The sequence below is a fragment of the Coregonus lavaretus genome, assembly GCF_964263955.1.
Source record: "Coregonus lavaretus genome assembly, chromosome: 39".
NCBI classification, from domain to species: domain Eukaryota; kingdom Metazoa; phylum Chordata; class Actinopteri; order Salmoniformes; family Salmonidae; genus Coregonus; species Coregonus lavaretus.
The window spans coordinates 11590907-11616599 of NC_140026.1; the positions used below are offsets into that span (position 1 = coordinate 11590907).

The 25693-nt window shown below is 42.6% G+C and overlaps 1 protein-coding gene across 1 annotated transcript; it reads right to left on the bottom strand.

The window, feature by feature from the left end:
• Nucleotides 1-728: 728 nt before the first annotated feature.
• Nucleotides 729-25127, bottom strand: LOC311112830 (ventral anterior homeobox 2-like; the record flags this gene model as incomplete). Its single annotated transcript, XM_084155964.1, has 3 exons — nucleotides 729-1226; nucleotides 20845-21032; nucleotides 24869-25127. The coding sequence occupies 3 exons, from the start codon at nucleotides 25125-25127 to the stop codon at nucleotides 729-731; spliced, it is 945 nt and encodes a 314-aa protein (XP_084012090.1).
• Nucleotides 25128-25693: the final 566 nt, after the last annotated feature.

The window sequence follows — 25693 nt, forward strand, 5'->3', positions numbered from 1 at the left end:
TTTACAGGAATCAGTGTTGGACACGATACAGTGCAAATTAACATTAGAAACTGCTAATGCGTATTATTATTTTACTTGGAACGCTCTGGCAGAAAACTGCCACATGATGGGAAACCTGGTAATTTTGCTGGAAGGTATGTAATATGTTAAAGGGCTAACTGGTTGCTCTCCTTTGTATTGTAATGTAATCTATAGACAATATCACGCTTATTCACTTACATTGACTTAGTCAGGGCCTTTTCTAAAATGTCAGACTTTCAAAAAACATATTATGGAACAGAAAGAAAATGAAAGCCTAAAGAAAGAAAGAAGGGAACGATCACACAAAGTGAACGAAGGAGGAGAAGCGTTAAGAAAAATAAATCTGTTCTCCATATGAATCACACACACATTTAATTTCTCCCAAAAATCCACAAGCAAGGTTTTCGTGTGGGACGGACATCATCATCACCCCTGTCTGTCACACCACGTGGTCCTGTTCCACCCCCTCCCCTCCCCCCGTGGCAGGCAGTAGCTGAAGAACGGGTGAGAACAGGGTGCAACCAACAACACAAAATGGCGGCGCAAAGAGAGTCCTGCTGTAATCTCTTTCTGAGGTGCACCTTCTCCCAGCTGTCTGTTCATCCTTGTCAGCCAATGATGGCCAATTATGTTGATGATCCAACCAATGACGGACAACAATGTTGGTGGCTGGATAGGTGGGACCCCAACCCCAAAATGTCCGCCTTTTAGGAAACTCTCTTCTTCCCACTCAGATCTCCATCCTTGGAGATCCTGTCCAGCCGCATGTACGGCTCGAACGCAGAGGACCCACACCCGTACCCAGACGCCAGTTCATGATGAGCGCCCCCTAGCAGCGGCATTGAGAAGCACAGTGAGTGCGGCGGTGGCATGCCCAGACGCGGCGAAGGTGAAGTCCCTCCCAGGGAGGGCAGTGACAGCCCGAAAGTTCCACCCATGGCATAAACGCCATTTCCTGGTGGCGTGCTTCTACTCACCCCTGGCGAGGAGGAGCCGCCGCCGGAGCTGACCAATAGGGAGCCATTTCCTGGGTGGTGGCCCAATGGGGGGTTGGGGGGCGGGGCGGAGAGGAGGCGGCCCTGTTCGAGGAGGCGCAGGATGTTACAGGTGGCCAGCGACTCGGAGGTGGAGGAGGAGCGCTTGTCAGAGTCCTTGGTCGTGTCCTTCTTCTGCTTGGTGCGACGGTTCTGGAACCACACTTTGACCTATAAGGACAGAAGAAGTGAGACATACTAAAGAGTTAAAACATAGCTTTATTCATTGAATGGTTCACTAAATCAGCAGACAATAGGATAAATAATAACTCTTACTTATGTCTAGTTCAAACCACACAAACACAGATTCTTTCTCAACAATCATCTTAGCCATCATTGGATTTCGGTTAATTCTGTTACATGAAAATTTTATGCAAATTAAACCTTTATTTAATCCAGCAAATCCCATTGAGATTTTTAAAAATCTAATTTTCAAGGGAGACCTTGTCAGTCAGTGGGTGTGAGAGTGGAATCGATTCCAAAGAGACCAAAGTATACAACACACTGGCCCAAGTAGGTCAAAGCTATGACCACAGGGATAGGTTTCAAGGTTATCTAGGATGCTGGAGTTGCCTAAACTGGTTTCACATGAGAGACAAAGAAAGGGCAAAGCAAAGTTCTCATCTCTCACTGTACTGTACTTCACTGTACTGTACTGCACTGTACTGCACAGTACTGCACTGTACTTCACTGTACTGTACTGCACTGTACTGCACAGTACTGCACTGTAGGCCTACACAGTGAGCTTCTCTGCACAGCACACAGCAGCACACAGTGTGAAAAGCTCACTGAACTCTGACTGTCCTTGTTTCTGGATGTTTAATTGATGCGCAAGTGCTTTAATGTATAGCGTGTGTGGGTGTGGTGTGAGGGTGGGGGACTATGCACACACACACAGGGTAAGGCGGGTCAGGGGAGGTCAGATGTGTTTGCTCACACACACAGAGAAATCATGCTCATGAAAAATGTATACATACTTAACAGACTTACTGCTCTTTTCCTCACCCCTCGGGTGCGCATGTGCATGCTTGCATGTGTATGCTTGCATGTGTGTGTGTGTGTGTGTGTGTGTGTGAATTTGTACATTTGTGTGTGTCATGGCATTCGGCCGGGGCAAGGCGATCGCCACACATGACCCATTGATGTGAGCTGACTGGAAGAATACGATCGCTGAGTTTTCATATCGGAATAAACCCTCTGTCACATTCTCCTTCGTATTCTTCTCTCTCTCTGCCACTCTATACATTCACGATGAGACAAACACATCTCTTGGCACAGACCATGTAGTGTAGAGAGCACACTACCATGCAGCCTACACGTCCACACACAGACACACTTACATGCTCATAATGTACGCATACACGTATAGGACCATCACAGACCACGTAGTGTACACAAGCAGTACGCTACCTGCGTCAATTCATCCTCTCTTTATCTGGAGAACCCTGCCATCTAATCAAACTAAAGAGGAGATTGGTAGATTGGTACAGAGGAACAGAGTGAGTGCCGAGCAGCTTCTGGTTTGCAGGCCCCTAGAAAGTATTAATGTCATTTTATTAACGTTTCACAACAATTTGGGGATTTGACAAGCAGGCAGGATACAAGCAGGCAAGACATGGTGTATAGCACAGATTAGCTTACACACAGAGGGATATCATGGGTTATGTCCCAAATGGCACCCTATTCCTTATATAGTGCACTACTTTTGACCCGGGCCCATGCACTATAGAGTGAATAGGGTGCCATTTGAAACGCATCCACGATGAGAAGGACCTACCTAACCTATATGACTAGCAGCAGTATGGCAAGGACAGGAGACACACGACGCGACCGTGAGCTGCTGCATTCACATCACACACAGCAGTCATAGAGAGCTCATATGTATGTAAAGCACGCAACCGCCGCTCAACCAAACCTCCCCTGTCACCACCACAACTCCCACTTTAGCATTTACTCAGATCATCTATGCTTACCTTGAAGAGACAGGAGACAGTATTCAGACACTCTAGGAGGAGGACAATCGAGGTGAACTCAAGAAAGATATTCACTCAGAGAGCTATGTGATAGAACTGCTGTTAACAGGGTTGGGGTTAATTCCATTTCAATTCCAGTTAATGCAGGATGTACACTGAAATACAAATTCCAATTCTGAAATGTATTCAATGCTTTTCAATGAGGAAAATGTGGAATTGGAATTGGAATTTGGTTTACATTCTGAATTGACTGAAATTGAAAGGGAATTGACCCAAACCCTGGATAGAACTGTTGGTTAGTTGAGTCCCTTTCAGGTCACCATGGTCTCAGTGGTTCCATTAGTACGTGTACAGTGCCTTGCAAAAGTATTCATCGCCTTTGGTGTTTTTCTTATTTTGTTGCATTTCAAACTGTAATTTTAATTGATTTTTATTTGGATTTCATGTAATGGACATACACAAAATAGTCCAAATTGGTGAAGTGAAATAAAAAAAATAACGTTTCAAACAATTCTACAAAAAAAATTACGGAAAAGTGGTGCGTGCATATGTATTCACCCCCTTTACTATGAAGCCCCTAAATAAGACCTCGTGCAACCAATTACCTTCAGACGTCACATAATTAGTTAAATAAAGTCCACCTGTGTGCAATCTAAGTGTCACATGATCTGTCACATGATCTCAGTATATATACACCTGTTCTGAAAGGCCCCAGAGTCTGCAACACCACTAAAGAAGGGGCACCACCAAGCAAAAGGCACCATGAAGACCAAGGAGCTCTCCAAACAGGTCAGGGACAAAGTTGTGGAGAAGTACATATCAGGGTTGGGTTATAAAAAAATATCAGAAACTTTGAACATCCCACGGAGCACCATTACATCCATTATTAAAAAATTGAAAGAATATGGCACCACAACAAACCTGCCAAGAGAGGGCCGCCCACCAAAACTCACGGACCAGGCAAGGAGGGCATTAATCAGAGAGGCAACAAAGAGACCAAAGATAACCCTGAAGGAGCTGCAAAGCTCCACAGCGGAGATTAGAGTATCTCTCCGTAGGACCACTTTAAGCCGTACACTCCACAGAGCTGGGCTTTATGGAAGAGTGGCTAGAAAAAAGCCATTGCTTAAAGAAAAAAATAAGCAAACACGTTTGGTTTTCGCCAAAAGGCATGTGGGAGACTCCCCAAACATATGGAAGAAGATACTCTGGTCAGATGAGACTAAAATTGAGCTTTTTGGCCATCAAGGAAAACGCTATGTCTGGCGCAAACCCAACACCTCTCATCACCCCCCGAGAACACCATCCCCACAGTGAAGCATGGTGGTGGCAGCATCATGCTGTGGGGATGTTTTTCATCGGCAGGGACTGGGAAACTGGTCAGAATTGAAGGAATGATGGATGGAGCTAAATACAGGGAAATTCTTGAGGGAAACCTGTTTCAGTCTTCCAGAGATTTGAGACTGGGAAGGAGGTTCACCTTCCAGCAGGACAATGACCCTAAGCATACTGCTAAACCAACACTTGAGTGGTTTAAGGGGAAACATTTAAACATTTGCAGCTGTAATTGCTGCAAAAGGTGGCTCTACAAAGTATTGACTTTGGGGGGGTGAATAGTTATGCACGCTCAAGTTTTCTTTTTTTTTGGTCTTATTTCTGGTTTGTTTCACACAAAAAAATATTTTGCATCTTCAAAGTGGTAGGCATGTTGTGTAAATCAAATGATACAAACCCCCAAAAAATCAATTTTAATTCCAAGTTGTAAGGCAACAAAATAGGAAAAATGCCAAGGGAGTAAATACTTTCGCAAGCCACTGTATAATGAGATTGGCGAGGGATCCTCCCCCGCTGAGAAGGATACTGACGCCACATCTTAGACTTAGAGATAGTAAAGACCTGGGCCCCTATCCACAGTCTCAGTCTTGTCTTAACCCTATTTACAGTGGGGAGAACAAGTATTTGATACACTGCCGATTTTGCAGGTTTTCCTACTTACAAAGCATGTAGAGTTCTGTAATTTTGTATGATTTTTTTCACATTGTATGATTTTTAAGTAATTAATTTGCATTTTATTGCATGACATAGGTATTTGATCACCTACCAACCAGTAAGAATTCCAGCTCTCACAGACCTGTTCGTTTTTCTTTAAGAAGCCCTCCTGTTCTCCACTCATTACCTGTATTAACTGCACCTGTTTGAACTCGTTACCTGTATAAAAGACACCTGTCCACACACTCAATCAAACAGACTCCAACCTCTCCACAATGGCCAAGACCAGAGAGCTGTGTAAGGACATCAGGGATAAAATTGTAGACCTGCACAAGGCTGGGATGGGCTACAGGACAATAGGCAAGCAGCTTGGTGAGAAGGCAACAACTGTTGGCACAATTATTAGAAAATGGAAGAAGTTCAAGATGACGGTCAATCACCCTCGGTCTGGGGCTCCATGCAAGATCTCACCTCGTGGGGCATCAATGATCATGAGGAAGGTGAGGGATCAGCCCAGAACTACACGGCAGGACCTGGTCAATGACCTGAAGAGAGCTGGGACCACAGTCTCAAAGAAAACCATTAATAACACACTACGCCGTCATGGATTAAAATCCTGCAGCGCACGCAAGGTCCCCCTGCTCAAGCCAGCGCATGTCCAGGCCCGTCTGAAGTTTGCCAATGACCATCTGGATGATCCAGAGGAGGAATGGGAGAAGGTCATGTAGTCTGATGAGACAAAAATAGAGCTTTTTGGTCTAAACTCCACTCGCCATGTTTGGAGGAAGAAGAAAGATGAGTACAACCCCAAGAACACCATCCCAACCGTGAAGCATGGCAGTGGAAACATCATTCTTTGGGGATGCTTTTCTGCAAAGAGGACAGGACGACTGCACCGTATTGAGGGGAGGATGGATGGGGCCATGTATCGCGAGATCTTGGCCAACAACCTCCTTCCCTCAGTAAGACCATTGAAGATGGGTCGTGGCTGGGTCTTCCAGCATGACAATGACCCGAAACACACAGCCAGGGCAACTAAGGAGTGGCTCCGTAAGAAGCATCTCAAGGTCCTGGAGTGGCCTAGCCAGTCTCCAGACCTGAACCCAAAAGAAAATCTTTGGAGGGAGCTGAAAGTCCGTATTGCCCAGCGACAGCCCCGAAACCTGAAGGATCTGGAGAAGGTCTGTATGGAGGAGTGGGCCAAAATCCCTGCTGCAGTGTGTGCAAACCTGGTCAAGACCTACAGGAAACGTATGATCTCTGTAATTGCAAACAAAGGTTTCTGTACCAAATATTAAGTTCTGCTTTTCTGATGTATCAAATACTTATGTCATGCAATAAAATGCAAATTAATTACTTAAAAATCATACAATGTGATTTTCTGGATTTTTGTTTTAGATTCCGTCTCTCACTGTTGAAGTGTGCATATGATAAAAATTACAGACCTCTACATGCTTTGTAAGTAGGAAAACCTGCAAAATCGGCAGTGTATCAAATACTTGTTCTCCCCACTGTATATATACAGTATACTATATGTGCCTAAGTTAAAAACACCACAAACAGACAATCACCTCTCTCCGCTTCCTCGATGGGGCATGGCTTAGCCAGGGGCTGAGGTGAGAGTGGTCTGGGCCGTTCATGTCACAGTCGTCCGCTTGAGGAAAAACCTAAGGTTTACAGGGGACTTTACTGTGGTGGAAATTATGAAAAGAGAAAGAAAGCAAATCTCTACCCTCTCCATACATCTACACTATTGGAAATAAATCCGTCCTAATGGGATCCAGGGTTCAGAGATGGGGCAGAGATTACTGAGAGAGAGAGAGAGAGAGAGAGAGAGAGAGAGAGAGAGAGAGAGAGAGAGAGAGAGAGAGAGAGAGAGAGAGAGAGAGAGAGAGAGAGAGAGAGAGAGAGAGAGAGAGAGAGAGAGAAAGAGAGAGAGAGAGAGCTAAGCAGGCGTGACCAGGATTTGCCCTCCAGCCCTCACCCTCCCCACTGCTTCTACTAGGGCATGGCCGGGTCAGAGCAGGGCCGGGCCGGGCAGGGCGGGTTAGAACAAATGTAGGATAGGAGAGCAGAAGATAGACCAAGAGTACAACATGCAGGATAGCTGGACTGCTACAGGGTAGGCCTGTGTCCACTACTACACAAGTTGAAAACAGGACAGGTCTGGGCCGGGCTAGATTAGGCTAACCCAGGTCATAGGTCATCTGGGACTCCATATACATGTCTATTGAACTGAAGCAGCTCAGCTGATGAATGTTGCACTACTTCACAGTCAACACCTGCAATGTATGCAGACAGATAAATCAATGTCATTACTGTTTCTTTGTCATGATAGATTGTGTCTGATGATGACATACGACTTATATAGAGGTTCAGAATGATTCCTAAGAAAACGTAATGCTATTTAAAAAGGATTAGGTGAGCCAAAATGTGGTAGCATTTTTATCAGCCTTTACATTGGATGACTTTGTTAATACATTCCTTGTTATTAAGCCTCTATGTATAGTGCTTATGATGGCTTTATGAATGCCATATAAAGCCTTATGAATGCTAGTTAATCTCTCTAAGAGAGGCTATGTGGGAGAAAAGCCTAGCTCCATTATGCAGGACAGACACCTGCTGACAATCCTTCTAACACTTACTGTGACCCTGTGAAAGGCTCAACTGTCCCCTCCGTGACCCCGCCGCAACCCCCCGCCGCGACATCCCCCACTGATCCTACACGTGATGAACATCAGACTGCCTCACTTCGGTCTAAGAGTATAATGACTTACTTTTCTATAGGGTAACTGTATGGTAACAATGACTTTATTTTCTAAAGGGAAACTGTATGGTAACCTTGTACATGGATCAATTTGATTACTTTTCTATATGGCGAGTGTATGTATAGAGCTCCACTCTGTCACTTTCCTCTACAGCCCTTCTCTCGCTCTCCAATACCCACATGCTGTATTAACACCAGGCACCTCTGACTGTCCCCATCCAAATTCCTACCTCCTATCTCCTACCTCCCATCTCCTACCTCGTACCTCCTACCACTCCCTACCTCCTAAACCTCTTACATCCTACCTTTCTCCTATATCTGTTATTTCACCTGCTCACCCTCTCACCCTCTCACTCTCCCTTGCATTACTGAAACACATGTCCAAGCAGGTTCAGCAAAGGGTCGACCCCATCTAAGCGAATCGCTGGTAGATGTGGCTCCATAATCCTCCTTAATGCAAAAACACTTAGGACTATTATTAGGCCCACTGTCCCGCCCTCCGCCCCGCCCCGGGCTGGACCAGACCTTTTCTTCCTATGGTCCTATGATGTCAAGGTTTAGATAAGGGAATTAGGCTCACAGTGTGTTGGTGTGTGTGTGTGTGTTTGTGTGTGTGCGAGACCCTAGAGACTAAGGCTGCGTTTACAGAGGCAGCCCAATGAATTAGTCTTTTGACCAATCAGATCAGCCCTGAAAAAGATCTTATGTGATTGGTCAAAATACCAATTAGTGGAAAAAAAGATCAGAATTGGGCTGCTTGTACACAGGAAGAGGATGTCCCCTAGCTTCTTCACCACTCCCTTGTTCCTTCCTACTGCGCCACAGCACTCTGTGTGGTGGAGCCCAAGCACTGCAGCCTGACAGACATAACTTTCAGTGTTTCTCTACAGAGCTACTGTAGCTATAGATGGTGGAATACGTCATTGTTCCCATCCCAACACATCTCAATGTACTGCAGACAACTACTCAATAAAATGGACTATTGAACAGGGCTTAACACTAGGGATATGCAGTTCATGAAACATTCCTCGATAATTACCACTCGGCTACAAATGTGTGTGTGTGTCAGACGCATTTGCATGTGTATAAGTGTGTGTGTCTGTATAGCCTACGTGCGTGGGTGTGTTATTTGGACACAAGGGCTTCCAGGCAGTGTTGTAAGGAGTACTCTAGCCACATGGATGTTGCAGGTTTCTGTTCTTCCTAATCCAATGAGATAATAGCATTACGGCATTGCCCGGCGAATAACAGGAAGGCCTTGCACGCATGCACACACACACACACAACCTTCACTGTCTCATCGCTGGGTCCAATAGGTCATCTTCATTAGCGATGGAGTGTCATGCACCTGTATGTATTGACAAGTGCCCTAAATGACTTAATTGCCTAGTCAATTCCCTACCACATCCCTATCAGATCAATAAATAAATATTATTCTTATTGATTCATATAGGCAGACAGATGAATATAATTTGATTTATTAGCTAAGCTGATGGAGGGCGATGAGCTCCTCCTGAGCCAGCGTCTACACACAGCTCTGTACTGGTTACACCGGCATACCACACTGGCGTACTACACACCCCTGCAGCCCCTGGAATACTAGAATGGACATGAACCTTCTTATGATGGGATAAAGGTCAGCCATTTTGGTCAGAGAGTTGGTCAACCATGGTTTGCCAGTTCTGTGATAAGATATTGTGTAAAATAATGAATTTGAAGAATTTATCTGTGCTGTGTGTTTGTTGGCTAGCTAGCCAGCCAGTTTTAGAGGAATTATTCCATCCTTTTTTCAAATGAACTGTCAATATGACAACATTCCATTCAAACAACACAGTGAATCCATACACTGGCTGAAATCAGTTGATGATAGGACTTAGACAAGTTGTAAATGCAACAAGTCCCCCCCCCCCCCCCCCCCCCCACACACCCCCCGTCAGACCTTGTGGGGGGGGTACCGCGACTGGGTAAGCATACTCTATACTGGCTTTAGATCCATACCCATTTTAGCCCCGTACACACTCAACTGATGTACAGTACAACTCATTGGGTGCAACTGTTGTAAAATAAAAGAGTTTTGCTGCACAAAAATAAATACACATGGCTGTGGATTTTCAAATAACATATAGACAATGAAACAAAACGTGCAACAGGTTTAGGCCCATGTCTGTCTGTCTGTCTCCCTTCCTACCATTTTTCCTACACTTTCAGCTTTTACACAATCTCTGTCTCGGTCTCTGTCTCTCTTTCTCTCTCTGTCTCTCTTTGTCTCTCCGTCTCTCCGTCTCTCTCTCTCTCTCTCTCTCTCTCTCTCTCTCTCTCTCTGTCTCTCTGTCTCTCTGTCTCTCTCTGTCTCTCTCTGTCTCTCTGTCTCGCTCTCTGTCTCGCTCTCTGTCTCGCTCTCTGTCTCGCTCTCTGTCTCGCTCTCTGTCTCGCTCTCTGTCTCGCTCTCTGTCTCTGTCTCTCTCATCTGTAGGACTACGTAATGCTCCAGACGACTGGCCAGACACTGTATGTCTAGGAGTTACTGAGAACAATGCACAGCAAAGTACATTCACACACACACAAAGAGACAGACGCACACACACACCTACACACACACACACTCAGACCCCTGCTATCTGCAACCTTGGTGAAAGACATTAACAAAGACCAAGACAACAAATTAAATTGTAGGTTGTAGTCAGTGCAAGTCCCCACAGCAAAGCAATTACTGAGTGACAACAGATAAGTAGATGGGAGTTTCTCAGGTGTTAAAACACCTGGGAGGAACACAAGGGAACAGCATCCGAACACATTAAAATACAGTATGAGGAAAACGTAGTATTAATTATAGTAGGCCTAGTGACTGTCGACACGAGCCATCTGTTAGGAAATCAGCTGGGAAGTTGTACAATAGCACCTCTAACTGAAGTTTCTTGCGGAGAAAAATAAAGCTATTTTATTTTATCTTATTCTATTCTAGTGCTGCTCTAAACAGCGTGGAGTTTTTCCTGGTCCGGTCATTAAATGTGGCCAGGAAAAACTCCTGGCCCCTACATACACATTCCGTGGGGCACTAAGACCGTTAATGTCAGTCTAGAGAGCGGAGCGCCCCAGAAGGAGATGGATAGAGGGATGTCACACACACAGATGGATAGAGGGATGTCACACACAGATGGATAGAGGGATGTCACACACAGAGATGGATAGAGGGATGTCACACACAGAGATGGATAGAGGGATGTCACACACAGAGATGGATAGAGGGATGTCACACACAGAGATGGATAGAGGGATGTCACACACACAGAGGGATAGAGGGATGTCACACACACAGATGGATAGAGGGATGTCACACACACAGATGGATAGAGGGATGTCACACACAGATGGATAGAGGGATGTCACACACACAGAGATGGATAGAGGGATGTCACACACAGAGGGATAGAGGGATGTCACACACACAGAGGTGGATAGAGGGATGTCACACACAGATGGATAGAGGGATGTCACACACAGAGATGGATAGAGGGATGTCACACACAGAGATGGATAGAGGGATGTCACACACAGAGATGGATAGAGGGATGTCACACACAGAGATGGATAGAGGGATGTCACACACACAGACGGATAGAGGGATGTCACACACACAGATGGATAGAGGGATGTCACACAAACAGATGGATAGAGGGATGTCACACACAGATGGATAGAGGGATGTCACACACACAGAGATGGATAGAGGGATGTCACACACAGAGGGATAGAGGGATGTCACACACACAGAGGTGGATAGAGGGATGTCACACACACAGATGGATAGAGGGATGTCACACACAGATGGATAGAGGGATGTCACACACAGAGATGGATAGAGGGATGTCACACACACAGAGGGATAGAGGGATGTCACACACAGATGGATAGAGGGATGTCACACACAGAGATGGATAGAGGGATGTCACACACACAGAGGGATAGAGGGATGTCACACACACAGATGGATAGAGGGATGTCACACACACAGATGGATAGAGGGATGTCACACACAGATGGATAGAGGGATGTCACATACAGAGAGATGGATAGAGGGATGTCACACACAGAGGGATAGAGGGATGTCACACACACAGAGGTGGATAGAGGGATGTCACACACACAGATGGATAGAGGGATGTCACACACAGATGGATAGAGGGATGTCACACACACAGATGGATAGAGGGATGTCACACACACAGAGGGATAGAGGGATGTCACACACACAGAGATGGATAGAGGGATGTCACACACAGAGGGATAGAGGGATGTCACACACACAGAGGTGGATAGAGGGATGTCACACACAGATGGATAGAGGGATGTCACACACAGAGATGGATAGAGGGATGTCACACACAGAGATGGATAGAGGGATGTCACACACAGAGATGGATAGAGGGATGTCACACACAGAGATGGATAGAGGGATGTCACACACACAGAGGGATAGAGGGATGTCACACACACAGATGGATAGAGGGATGTCACACACACAGATGGATAGAGGGATGTCACACACAGATGGATAGAGGGATGTCACACACACAGAGATGGATAGAGGGATGTCACACACAGAGGGATAGAGGGATGTCACACACACAGAGGTGGATAGAGGGATGTCACACACAGATGGATAGAGGGATGTCACACACAGAGATGGATAGAGGGATGTCACACACAGAGATGGATAGAGGGATGTCACACACACAGACGGATAGAGGGATGTCACACACACAGATGGATAGAGGGATGTCACACAAACAGATGGATAGAGGGATGTCACACACAGATGGATAGAGGGATGTCACACACACAGAGATGGATAGAGGGATGTCACACACAGAGGGATAGAGGGATGTCACACACACAGAGGTGGATAGAGGGATGTCACACACACAGATGGATAGAGGGATGTCACACACAGATGGATAGAGGGATGTCACACACAGAGATGGATAGAGGGATGTCACACACACAGAGGGATAGAGGGATGTCACACACAGATGGATAGAGGGATGTCACACACAGAGATGGATAGAGGGATGTCACACACACAGAGGGATAGAGGGATGTCACACACACAGATGGATAGAGGGATGTCACACACACAGATGGATAGAGGGATGTCACACACAGATGGATAGAGGGATGTCACACACAGAGAGATGGATAGAGGGATGTCACACACAGAGGGATAGAGGGATGTCACACACACAGAGGTGGATAGAGGGATGTCACACACACAGATGGATAGAGGGATGTCACACACAGATGGATAGAGGGATGTCACACACACAGATGGATAGAGGGATGTCACACACACAGAGGGATAGAGGGATGTCACACACAGATGGATAGAGGGATGTCACACACAGAGGGATAGAGGGATGTCACACACACAGAGGGATAGAGGGATGTCACACACAGATGGATAGAGGGATGTCACACACACAGATGGAAAGAGGGATGTCACACACATATGGATAGAGAGATGTCACACACACAGGTGGATAGAGGGATGTCACACACACAGATGGATAGAGGGATGTCACACACACAGATGGATAGAGGGATGTCACACACACAGATGGATAGAGGGATGTCACACACAGATGGATAGAGGGATGTCACACACACACAGATGGATAGAGGGATGTCACACACACAGAGGGATAGAGGAATGTCACACACACAGCTGGATAGAGGGATGTCACACACAGATGGATAGAGGGATGTCACACACAGAGGGATAGAGGGATGTCACACACAGATGGATAGAGGGATGTCACACACACAGATGGATAGAGGGAAGTCACACACACAGAGGGATAGAGGAATGTCACACACACAGCTGGATAGAGGGATGTCACACACAGATGGATAGAGGGATGTCACACACAGAGGGATAGAGGGATGTCACACACAGATGGATAGAGGGATGTCACACACACAGATGGATAGAGGGAAGTCACACACACAGAGGGATAGAGGGATGTCACACACAGATGGATAGAGGGATGTCACACACAGATAAGTTATTAGTAGAGCTGTGTGTGTAAAGGATTCTGACAAGATGATGTTTCAAAACAGAGGAGGTATGCATCTGTATTTCACTTACTGTACTTCACTTACTGTACTTCACACACAAGTCTCTAAACCAAACATGGTTGTGGATGTTTACCAGCAGCTCATCAACCCATCTAACTGTGCATGTTTAGCAAGCTTTGCTGCCTTGATAGATCAAAATATATCCAAATATTTGGTCACTCACAGCCTCTTGCTATGACCAGCTTGTGTCAAAAGCTCCACATAAACTAGCGTGATTCCATTCATTCTGTAACTTAGCCCTCTACTATTTGTCCCAGGGCAGGATTAAACTAGATTTAAGCAGCCCCTTCCGCCATTAAATCATGGCTTTCCCTGGATGGGCAGCAGAGAACAATAGAGTGATACAATGTAATGTGTCAATAAAATAAGCCCTGGTCATGGTGAACTCATGGTTGGTACCAGGTGGGATGGGAACAGTGTTGTGAAGGTATAGAGAGGTCTGGGATTATATATGCATACGTGTATCATTGGCCAAAATTCGACCTGTTTTCATCATTGCTATAACATAATAATACCAACGTTGCAATAACATGGAAACTACGTTGACTTAATGTCTTTATACCAAGGTTGAGAGCATCAGAGTCAGGTGACAGATTAAGATACCTTGTCATTATTTACACAAGTGAAAAGATAAACCCTCATTCACTTAAGTATTTGGGGGGAAAAAGTTATAATTTATTATAATTATATAAATTATAATTTCAGTCGGAGACAAAGGTAATTTCAGTCAATCATTTCAGTAAAAGTCATTTCTGTAAGAGTCATTTCACGAGCCCTATGCATGAGTAGGGTCCACCTATAAAGGGAGTATACACTGAGTGTACAAAACATTAGGAACACCTGCTCTTTCCATGACATAGACTGACCAGGGGAATTCAGATGAAAGCTATGATTCCTTATTGATGTGTCCTGTTAAATCCACTTCAATCAGTGTAGATGAAGGTGAGAAGACAGGTTAAATAAGGTTTTTTAAGCCTTGAGACAATTGAGACATGGATTGTGCATGTGCCATTCAGAGTGTGAATGAGCAAGACAAAAGATTGAAGTGCCTTTGAACCGGGTATGGTAGTAGGTGTCAGGCGCACCGATTTGAGTGTGTCAAGAACTGCAACGCTGCTGGGTTTTTCACGCTCGACAGTTTCCTTTGTGTATCAAGAATGGTCCACCACCCAAAGGACATCCAGCCAACTTGACACAACTGTGGGAAGCATTGGAGTCAACATGGGCCAGCATCCCTGTGGAACGCTTTCAACACCTTGTGGACTCCATGCCCGGACAAATTGAGGCTGTTCTGAGGGCAAAGGGGGGTGCAACTCAATATTAGGAAGGTGTTCCTAATGTTTTGTACACTCAATGTAGGGTGCCATTTCGGCTCATTCTCAGACTATGGCGTTTCTCAAGCAAGCTGAAAATGTAGCCTACTCTGTGGACTGATAGACAGAATAACGAAATTGAAAATGTATTAATATTGTAAGAGATTACAAATGCATGGGATGAAAGTGCTCCAAATTGTATGGAGGTCTTAACAGAGGGTCAATCCAAAATGTACTTTTAATCTTTTATGTAAAACAAGGAGTCCGAGAAAACAATTGGAGAAAACACAAGCAAGCACAATTGGGGTGCACAGTCAGAGAACCATCCCGAAATGCAATTAGAGTATTTCCTCTATAGCAGCAGCGTTAAACCTGCTGGAACAGGCATCCCCAAGAAAACTCCATAGCGTGCCAAGGGTGCGGGGCTCCCCGCCGCGTTACACGGGAATGGGGAGCCACCTGCTGGGCTCTGGGGAGAGGCGAGATGTTGCCTGAGTGAGGGAGGGTTTGACTTTACAGGTTATACAGGTTATTCACCCGACTCAAATAGTTCGTAGGTTAGCGTTTTTCGTCATGAATCTTGTTCTGGAGGCATCACTGAAGTGGTCACTAGCTTGCACAGCCACAAAGTCATAAAATCTTATTTTAAACCTAACCACACTGCTAACCCTAATGCCTAACCCTAACCTTAAATTAAGACCAAAAACCACTTTTATGTTTTCAAGAAGTTTTACAATATAGCCAATTTTGACTTTGCAGCTGGCCCACCTAGCAGAAATCTCTCAGTTCAGCCTCAAAGACAAGACTTCTCCCAATAAACGTCAACCTGCAAATAGTTTTCTTTCATGTAGCTCATGAAGGCTTTTACGCACAACTGGCCTGGAAACGAACTTTGTTTTAACTGGGAAACGGTTCAGGTAGCCCGAAGCATATTCAGACACCTCATTTAATAAGTTGTCTTAGTACCAGTTGTTTAGGAGGCTGAAAGAGTGTCTGAAAGAGTGGTTGAAAGCTTGGTAAAAACTTAAATTAACCGTTCGTTGTTCATCATGCGGACGAACAGCAAAACACGCACACTATTTTATTTATTTTCTGTCTTTTTTTATTAAATTAGACTGTTAAAAGGTATTTCCCTTATGTATTTTGTTGAGCAAATGTAGCCTATGCCTCTTTGCCTGAGCAATTTTGATACCTGACCAAACTAATTCGAGTTACACCTGGGTCAACGCCCATATCCCCAAACACATGGCGCTTAGGAATCCGCGCAATTGGCTATAAGAACTTCGGAACAATATACTATTTACGTGACTGACATCACATTCTATGAGTGCAATATCACAAATTAGGCTATATCTGTTCGTGGGCATACGCTGTCCCCCATTGAGGTATGTATTTCATAACTTACTAAACGTATTGTAATATCTATATCTGCCTCCAGAACAGATATATATAGGCCCAATAGGTCTACAGCCTATCGTCGTGACCTCGAGATTTCGTGGTAGTAAGCTATAATAGGCTACTGAATATAAATGGCCTTACCAATGTCTAAATTGAGCTACATGTTACAGCATGAAAACATGTTGGGCTACATTATGTGTTATTAGGTGTTATTATGAAGTTATTGGATGCGCTAAGGTTTAGGCTAAGAGCCTATTCCATTTATTGGATTTAATTCGTATTAGGCTCGATCTCTTGTAATGAACAAATGAAGTATAGCATTTATCTTTTAATCGAAAGAAATCGACGAGAGATGTCATAGCATGGAATGGGCATTTAAAAATATCTGTAAGTGAAGAACATGTTGATGTAAACATTCTTCACAGTGGCCAAACCATCGATGACATAGTCCCACCTCTTCTTTTTTTTTTACCAACTGCAAAAATATGATTTGTGATGCCCATGTTTTGAAGTTTACTGGAATGTTGTGTTAAAATTAGATGTAAGATTGCCATAGTTGTCTTTTTAATTTAAACTTGATGTGTCTTTTAATCGCAGGATCGTTTGTGTGGCTATACCAAAGTGGACATGGTCGATAATGGTGGTAGGTGAACCTTCTTCCCTTCAATATGAGGCTGCATGGAGCCTATAAATCAAAATGCTGTGGATAGAATGTAGGCCTATAGATATTTCATATTGTAAAATGAACTTGACTTTGAATAGAAATATTTGGAGGAGGGCATCATTGGATGAATACGAATGAGGTTGGCTAAAAGCACTCAGAAATCTGAGTAGATTTTTTTCCCAAATTTGCATTTCGGTTATCACCGCTTCCTTGAAATTGAAAACGCAAATTAAATCGTGCTTCTGACCATCAAAGTAACATTTTGCCTTGAGTTAAGATGAGTTAGTATTGTATTCATAAAAGCTATTATTTCCAAGCTAAATCCTGCATTTCACGAACACTCTCTCACAACGGAGAAGCAATGGGAAAGCTTTCAAACACACACATAGGCCACTGTACTTTGCGTAAGTGGACCTGGAAATCAAATCACTATATGGCTCCATTGAAAGCCTTGATGCAGCAACTCATAAAGATAATAATAATAATAATAATAATAATAATAATAATGTGTTAAACTTCTATAGCGCTTTCCATAGAATCTAAAATCACTTCAAGAGCAGAGGTCAACCAATAGAGGCCACGTCTTTGAATGATACAGCTAATAGCTGTGGCTGCATCTCAAAAGTATTAGCTTGCTTTCCTCGTTTCGTCTCCTCTCCCTCTTCGTTGATCTATCTGTGTAAGGGGTGTACGAATGCGCTGGAGAATTGTCCATTTATCAGCTATGTATAATAGTACAGCTATGTGTAGGCTAATTGTTCTGTTTTTGCTGTATCTATATAGTGTAGTCCTCCATACTGTATGTGGATTATGTATAAATTCTTCGTTTATATATTCTGTCTGTATGTTATGTTTATTGTGGTCAGCACTATTTCACCAGGTCAAGTTCCTGGTGGCCTACGTGTAAATGTTCATGGCGAATAATGTTGATTCTGATTCTGATTCTTAGTGGTCCTAAATAGAGGGAGATGCCGTTGAACTGTAAACGACTTGGTCTTGAACAGCCCTTTCGACATGTAGGCTGGGGCCTATAGCATCTCTAGCAAGTGTTTTCATTCACACCAACCATTTGACGATAATCAATCCTGTCACTTTCTCATTATCAGGAATGAACGTATAGGCTACACAATACGTTGGGTCTACTAAATGTATTGCGGAAATGATAACTTAACGTGTAACTTGTTTAGTTCCTATAGGCACAACTCGCTTCAGAGACATAGTAAGGCATCAGTTGACAAATAACAACTGAGGCCATGGATCCTCCATGTTTTCTATCATATTTTAGTTGCCATTTGTTTTCCCAGATGTCATTCGCTATCATTGCTCTATCCTTAATGTGGAGGACACAGGCTATAGTAGCCTACATCCATCCATGATTCCCTTGTTGCTGTTGTCTAGAGAAGTTTGTTTTATACAACACACTGTATCGTTCCAAAAAAGTTTAAATAATACAAATATATTTTTATTTTTATTATTATTATTATTATTATTATTATTATTATTATTATTATTATTATTATTATTATTATTATTATAGAATACTTACTGTAAAGTGCCGAGGGCGTTATGGTGTTTGGTTTACTTACAAGAGATGCCTGGCTGATTGGGCTACTGTGAATTCCCGCAAAGAAACGTCAGCACTGATAATAGACTATGAACTCGTAGATAGGCCCCAAGAATGGAGCCATTACGCAAATGACGCCAGACTATATGATGATGATTGCATGTAGTTTCCGAATAAGACATTGGTTGTGTCTTAGATGTAATAGGTCTACATCTCGTGTTTCTCCTCAGTAGATACATCTAGTCTACATGACAAAAGTTAGGTATAAAATAATTCAGAGACATTATACAATAGAATCCCACTGAGCACACCACGTCATCCCAACGTGGATAATAGGGTAATATTTGGTTAAGAAGTTGATCAATGAGATTACAACATATATTCACCCACTCAAAGTGACAGCCAAACGTTAGTTGAATTTCCTATGTGTTATCACTGAAAGCAAATTCAACCATCTAAAAGCACAACCAAATTCCAGTGGAAAAACAATGTCTGCATTTGTTGTCACTCAAATGTCTCTCACTGCGCTTTCAACCATTTAAAAAGGCACAGCAAAGTTCAAATGGGAATACCATGTCAGATATTTTATTTATACAACAGATTAATGTGTTATCACTGTGCTTCATCTAATAGCAGAACCAAATGACCTGGATTGCAGTTGAGATTACATTAAAAGTACATGGTGCAAGTGATCAATGCCGTTCGAGAGTCTACTCAGATTATTACAGCAATTTTGAAGATCTCCACAGACCTCCGACAACCTATGCATGCTGTCTTGAACATGCACGCTTTATATGATTACATAATAAGACATGTATAGTTACAGTAACCTCAAAATGTGGCCATGGATGTGTTACTCATTTTAAGGTTGAATGTTACATTAGTTTGTAAAATAGCCTTAATTTTGGCCTATTTACTGTATTACAAAAGTAATATTGAATAGTGTTTGGTTGACAACGCAACCTAATATCAACATTTGAAGGAGATATATATTCTGCTTGGATAGTTTCATCTGTGCTACTGATTTAGTTTGGCTTTAATTCCAGTTTGTCTACAAATTAATCATTGATATGTTGGATTCACACCTCTACCAAAAAACAAAGTTAAAGAATAGGACTAAATCAAATCAAACTTTAAATGCACTTTAAACAAAAGTTAGATTTTTATAAGTTACATCTCCTTCAAATGTTGATATTTGGTTGCATTGACAACCAAACAATGCAATATCACTAAATATCATTACATTTGAAATCAACCAGAGCTTGAAATCCTAGGCCTATTGTATTGTCTATTCTTAGTTGAATTAGGGGTTGAATTTAAACAATAACTGTTTATGATTTTGCAAACGCTATATAGGCCTATATGATATATGAGTGATAAAGTATGGGCACATTTAATTTGCTCTGTTAAATCTACCCTTTGGAATGACTTCGATAGCAACAGTGAATCTATTTTGTTTTTAAGTCGAGATCTTTTAACAATCATTCGCATGACAGCACATTGGTAATAGTCAGTGACAAATATCATAGCAGGGCTTGGTTAAAACCCTGGATGGGAGACCAAAGGGTAGCTGTAGCTAGATAAATTATCCAGTAGGAGGTGCTGCCCAGACTATTGTTATTTTCATTAAAACAACGTTGATTCAACCAGTTTGTGCTCAGTGGGATGTGACTGCACAGCAATTAGTTATAATGTATGATATAGCCTCAGCCTAATAAGATACCTTTTTCAAACCAATAAGCACACCAGCACAGGGATAACAAAACAAATGTTATTTAAACTGGTAAAGAAACAAATTAAACATGAAACTCAAACTGTCTTTCGGTAAAATAAATGTAATCTATTATTTGATTATTTAGGCCTATGCAAATGGCGACTCATAAAGGTACTTACTATTTGTCTTTATTGGCACAACAGGTTATCAATCTATTATCCATAACTCACCACGACTGAGGAAATCTCTGTCAAATGATGTCTGTTTCTTACCTGTGTCTCAGACAGGTTCAGCTGCCTCGCCAGCTCAGTGCGCTCTCGGCCGACTACATACTGGCAGCGCTGGAACTCGAGCTCGAGCCGGTAGAGCTGCTCTGCAGTGAAGGAGGTCCGCGTGCGTTTTGGCCTGTCGAGGTCGAGACCCTTTGGCAACACGATCTCCCGGATGGTGCCCTTAGCATCTGTGGATGTTGCAGTCAGACACAGTGTCAAATGCCACAATTACAAAGAATAGTCTTAGGCTACTTTGCTTAACATTACAATTGCATATACTGTAGTACCAATGTCATAATTTTCTGGACATTTAAACATTGTGCTCCTTTATGGCACAAATGTGCGCTTTCACATTGTTAGGCCCACGCTATTTTAGAATAATCTTGAAGTGATCATTATTTTCAGCATGAGGAAATGTACTTGCTTGGAAATTATAGCGTAGGCTAGACAAGCTACCAGGGAAATAAATACAGAAAAGGCATAAAATAGTATATATTGTAAGAATGACAATATCCGTAAATAAAACTCAATGCACCTCACACAGAGATAATAAGCATATCCGTTAGAGATTTTACGCTTCAAATGCCTTAGAATAGTTTTCCTATACTTTCAACTGAGGAGGCTACATTCGGCTATGTCATGGAACTGGAAGTAAGGTAAAAACATGCTTCTGGCCGTTGTTGCATTGCAATATGTTTGAGGAATATTCCATAAAAGGAATAGCCAGAAGGCCGGAAAAATGAGAGCTGAAAGAAACATCGCTATCACATTTCTAAATTATACCTAATTTAACTAAATATTACGTGCATCGTCTGCCTCAGCGAGAGCGAATGTTTGCAGAGCATGTTTTAAGAGTTCTATTTCATTTATACTTCTGAATTTGCCATGCGTACTAGAACCCTGGAGAATGTAGCCTAGCGTAACCTAGGCTAGTTGATGCATCAATAATATTGCAATTTATGGGACAATGTTAAATTGTTTGGTTCAATACATACAACATCATGAAATGCGTATTTTTATATCAAATGAGGTAATATGCCTTTAGCAATACCAAAAAACTGTTGAGTGCAAAACAAATTGTGCAACGTTATCTTGAAAAGTTAAAAGTTGCTATAAGTCCAAAATGACTGTTAATGTAGAAGGAATAGAAAAATATATATTTTTAAACAAATGCCACTGCCTACGAAGCCACAATGGTCCCATCCATAGCCTACAACCTGCCCTAAACAAGAGATGTGTTCAATACTAATCAGTCAGCCAATACTGGACATATGGTTAAAACAACGAAAAGCTCCTCAAGTAGGCTAGAAAGAGGGACTGAAAACAATGAAATAATGTAGGTCCACTGTCCAAAATATGATTTAAAAACATGTGGCTAATCAAACTAAAATCAATCAATAAATGAGAATAAAATATACCAACCAGATATTTTCTAAATCCCTCAACGAAATCGGATTTGTAAAAATGTCCAGTATTTTGAAATAATATAGTCTTTACAATAGATAGGCCCACCTATAAGTGATAAATACATCTGAAACATATATATAAATCTGAAACATATACATATAGCCTAACCCAGCTGGTTCCCACAATAAAATACAATCGTCAAATGAGGTATAGCCCTACAGCATTTCTGTCGTATAATGTTGCGCCTAAATCCATATAAATTCCCCAGCAAAACGTCCATCAAATTCTAGAAGCCTTGACAGAATGGAACAGGCCTATAATGTAAATACATGGCTCTGGGCCTACTGCTTCATGCGTAACCACCATTAGGCCTACTATTAGAAGTTTCCTTTGTCATTGCAGCCACATGAGTGGTATATATTTTCTAGGCTACACATATGGTTGCACCATTGACTACAGCCTATAGATTGCACATTTTATAGATGTTTATATTTCTGTATGAAGTAGACTACCGTCAGTGACTCCATATGTGTTGGCTACACTGGAAATAGCATCTAGGCCTATATGCAGAACAGTCTCGGGCACCATAGCCCAACTGCCATGGCATGCAAGCATGGTGTTAGCCAGAGCGACATGCAGAGATTAATTCTAACATGTCGAATATTTATGATTTCCGACTAATACATCATCCATTCATAACACGCTAGATTAAAATCCTCTCAATGTAAAACGTTACAACAGGGCCTTTAAAACAGTTTGCATGCGCATCGGGACGTCGCAGGTAGGACAGACAGGCTGACCTTTCGCTGACCCCGGGTTCTCACTAGGTATCCAGCGCATTCAATCGTCAGCTTTATAAACAAATAGTGACACCGGGGACTGCGGATTTATCTTGGATTTAGCGGAGGTCGTTCCCTGCTACAATTACCGGCTTTCTATTCAGATTCATCCCCCACCAAGACTGTTTCAGGGCCTGGGCATGAGCAGTGAACTAAATTATGTAGAACTTTCCAGTTGGCAATGTGTATGATTATCGTTGTTCAAATGAAAGGGCTAGTTGCACATTTGGTGAAAATCAAATGTGCACATGAAGGGGGGAAAGTTGAACTTTATTTTGTAAGGACTGATATTGATATTGTCAGTGCTTCTGTAATAGTTTTGCATGTTGATTAGCTGATATATCATGTTATCCTGATATGCATCCCACATTGGTGTGAAAACTATCTGGGTAAGCGGCATGGATATGATCTTTTTTAAATTCGTGGTCAACTTGAATATTATGAATAGGCATAAACTTAAATAAAATGTTTTTGCTGTTCACTATGACTATTATTTCTCCCCAAACATGTTTTTTCCACCTGTATTCTTTGGGGTTTGTTGACATCATAATGCATTATACAGCCCTGCAAAGCAGTGCAAATACATATGTATATACGCTCTAAACACTACTATTGAGTTGCATTCAATTCATTTAATTCTAAGTCAGTCACATAGCCTAATTACTATCGACTATAAGACATGTAAGTATAGCATTTTATATCATTCTGGTCACACCTTTAACAATGTGACATGTTTTACCAATGCATACTCCTGAAACTATTTTATAATGTTTTAATAAACATTAAAGAAGTTAACTGGTAATATACCAAATATGGAAGACCAATACTTTCCTCATAGATTTGCATTTAATAATATATTTTTTTCTGAAAGATGCATGGCTGTGTGTTTGTTGTGCTTTGAGAAGGGCATTTTGCTGAGGGGGTTGATTATTGTCATAATTTACTACAAACTATTGAAACATTATTGCCATCATGGCTGCATACAACTATAAGATATTTGGACATGGTAAAGTAACACATAACTCACACATAGAGTAATTATACAATTATATATTTTGAAATTAAAATAGGTAGCCTAGTGGTTAAGAGCTTTTGGCCAGTAACCGCGAAAGGTTTCTGGTTTGAATCCCCGAGCCGACTATGGGGAAAATCTGTTGGTGTGCCCTTTAGCAAAGCACTTGGGCCAAGCTTCCTGCCATCCAGGACCTCTATACCAGGCGGTGTCAGAGGAAGGCCCTAAAAATGGTCAAAGACTCCAGCCACCCTAGTCATTGACTGTTCTTTCTGCTACCGCACGGCAAGCGGTACCGGAGCGCCAAGTCTAGGTCCAAGAGGCTTCTAAACAGCTTCTACCTCCAAGCCATAAGACTCCTGAACATCTAATCAAATGGCTGGCCAGACTATTTGCATGGCAGTAGGCCTAGAAAGGTGGTTCCCTTTCTTTTAAACAAAGAGGGTGTGGACAACTTATATTATTTATTATTTATCACATTTTTTATAACTATGCCTTAACTCAAACAAAGGAAACAACATGACCACGAGTAAACACACTAAGACATACACATGATGGTTTGTGTTTTTAAAGTATTTTGTTTGCCAATGATTACTGAATGGTTTGTTGGCTCATATAGTACATAGCAAGTACTGCTATTATTATATGTGATCATATAATGTATATTATGATACTGATTATTATTGTTTAAATTGTGATTGATAATATTATTGATGTAAACAATTTTCTCAACAACAACAAAAAAAGAGAATATATCCTTACTAACCTCGAACTAAAATCCTCTGGCAGTAGTCTGGGTCCACTGGGTCCAGTTTATCATGTCCGTCTTCACTGGAGGAGGTGGGGGTAGACGCCGATGTACCCGCGGTATCGGTTGTACTCTGCACCGGCGACCTGCTCCCAAGTTCGGTATGGCATTTGTCCATCCGGTCACGGCACAGAGAGTTGGATCCACGGTGGTGGTGGTGGTGGTGGTTGCGTTCCTCTGCGATCCCATCGCCCATAGTCGTGGCTTGATCGAACATCGATTCCAATATTGGTGTACAGATCTCCTGTATTCTTCACCTTGTTATTGGGCAGTTATTGCTAATCTTTTACTTTATTCCCCCTCCTTTGCAATAGTTCTATTCAGATATGGTGGGGGAGACCATACCACAAAGTAGATCCAACTAGGCTACAAACCAGAACGAGCCACGCGGACCTGCGACAGACCCGAGCTGCCCTGCAAGTGTCTCGGCATGTTTCAGCAACTATCCTGCGGCCTGAAGTAGAGGAGAGAGATGGTGGATGTGGTGAGAAGGGGGAGGGGGGGGGGGCTGTGGACAAGCCAGATAGGGAACCTCCTCAGCTATAGGACCGCGCTAAACGCAAAACGCATGTTGTACGTATACAATAAGTGTAGCCTACAAGAGGAGACCAGATCTATGACCAAAGAAACTGGGAGGTGCTACACTTGCTCACCCACGTAAAAAATAAACTGAAAGACAAGCATGTAACCAGCAGCATGGTCTCTCTTAGTCTCTGCAAAGCCAGTCAGTTAACTCTGCATCCAAGAAAGGAAACTTTTTATCCAACCATGCACCCCAGAGCA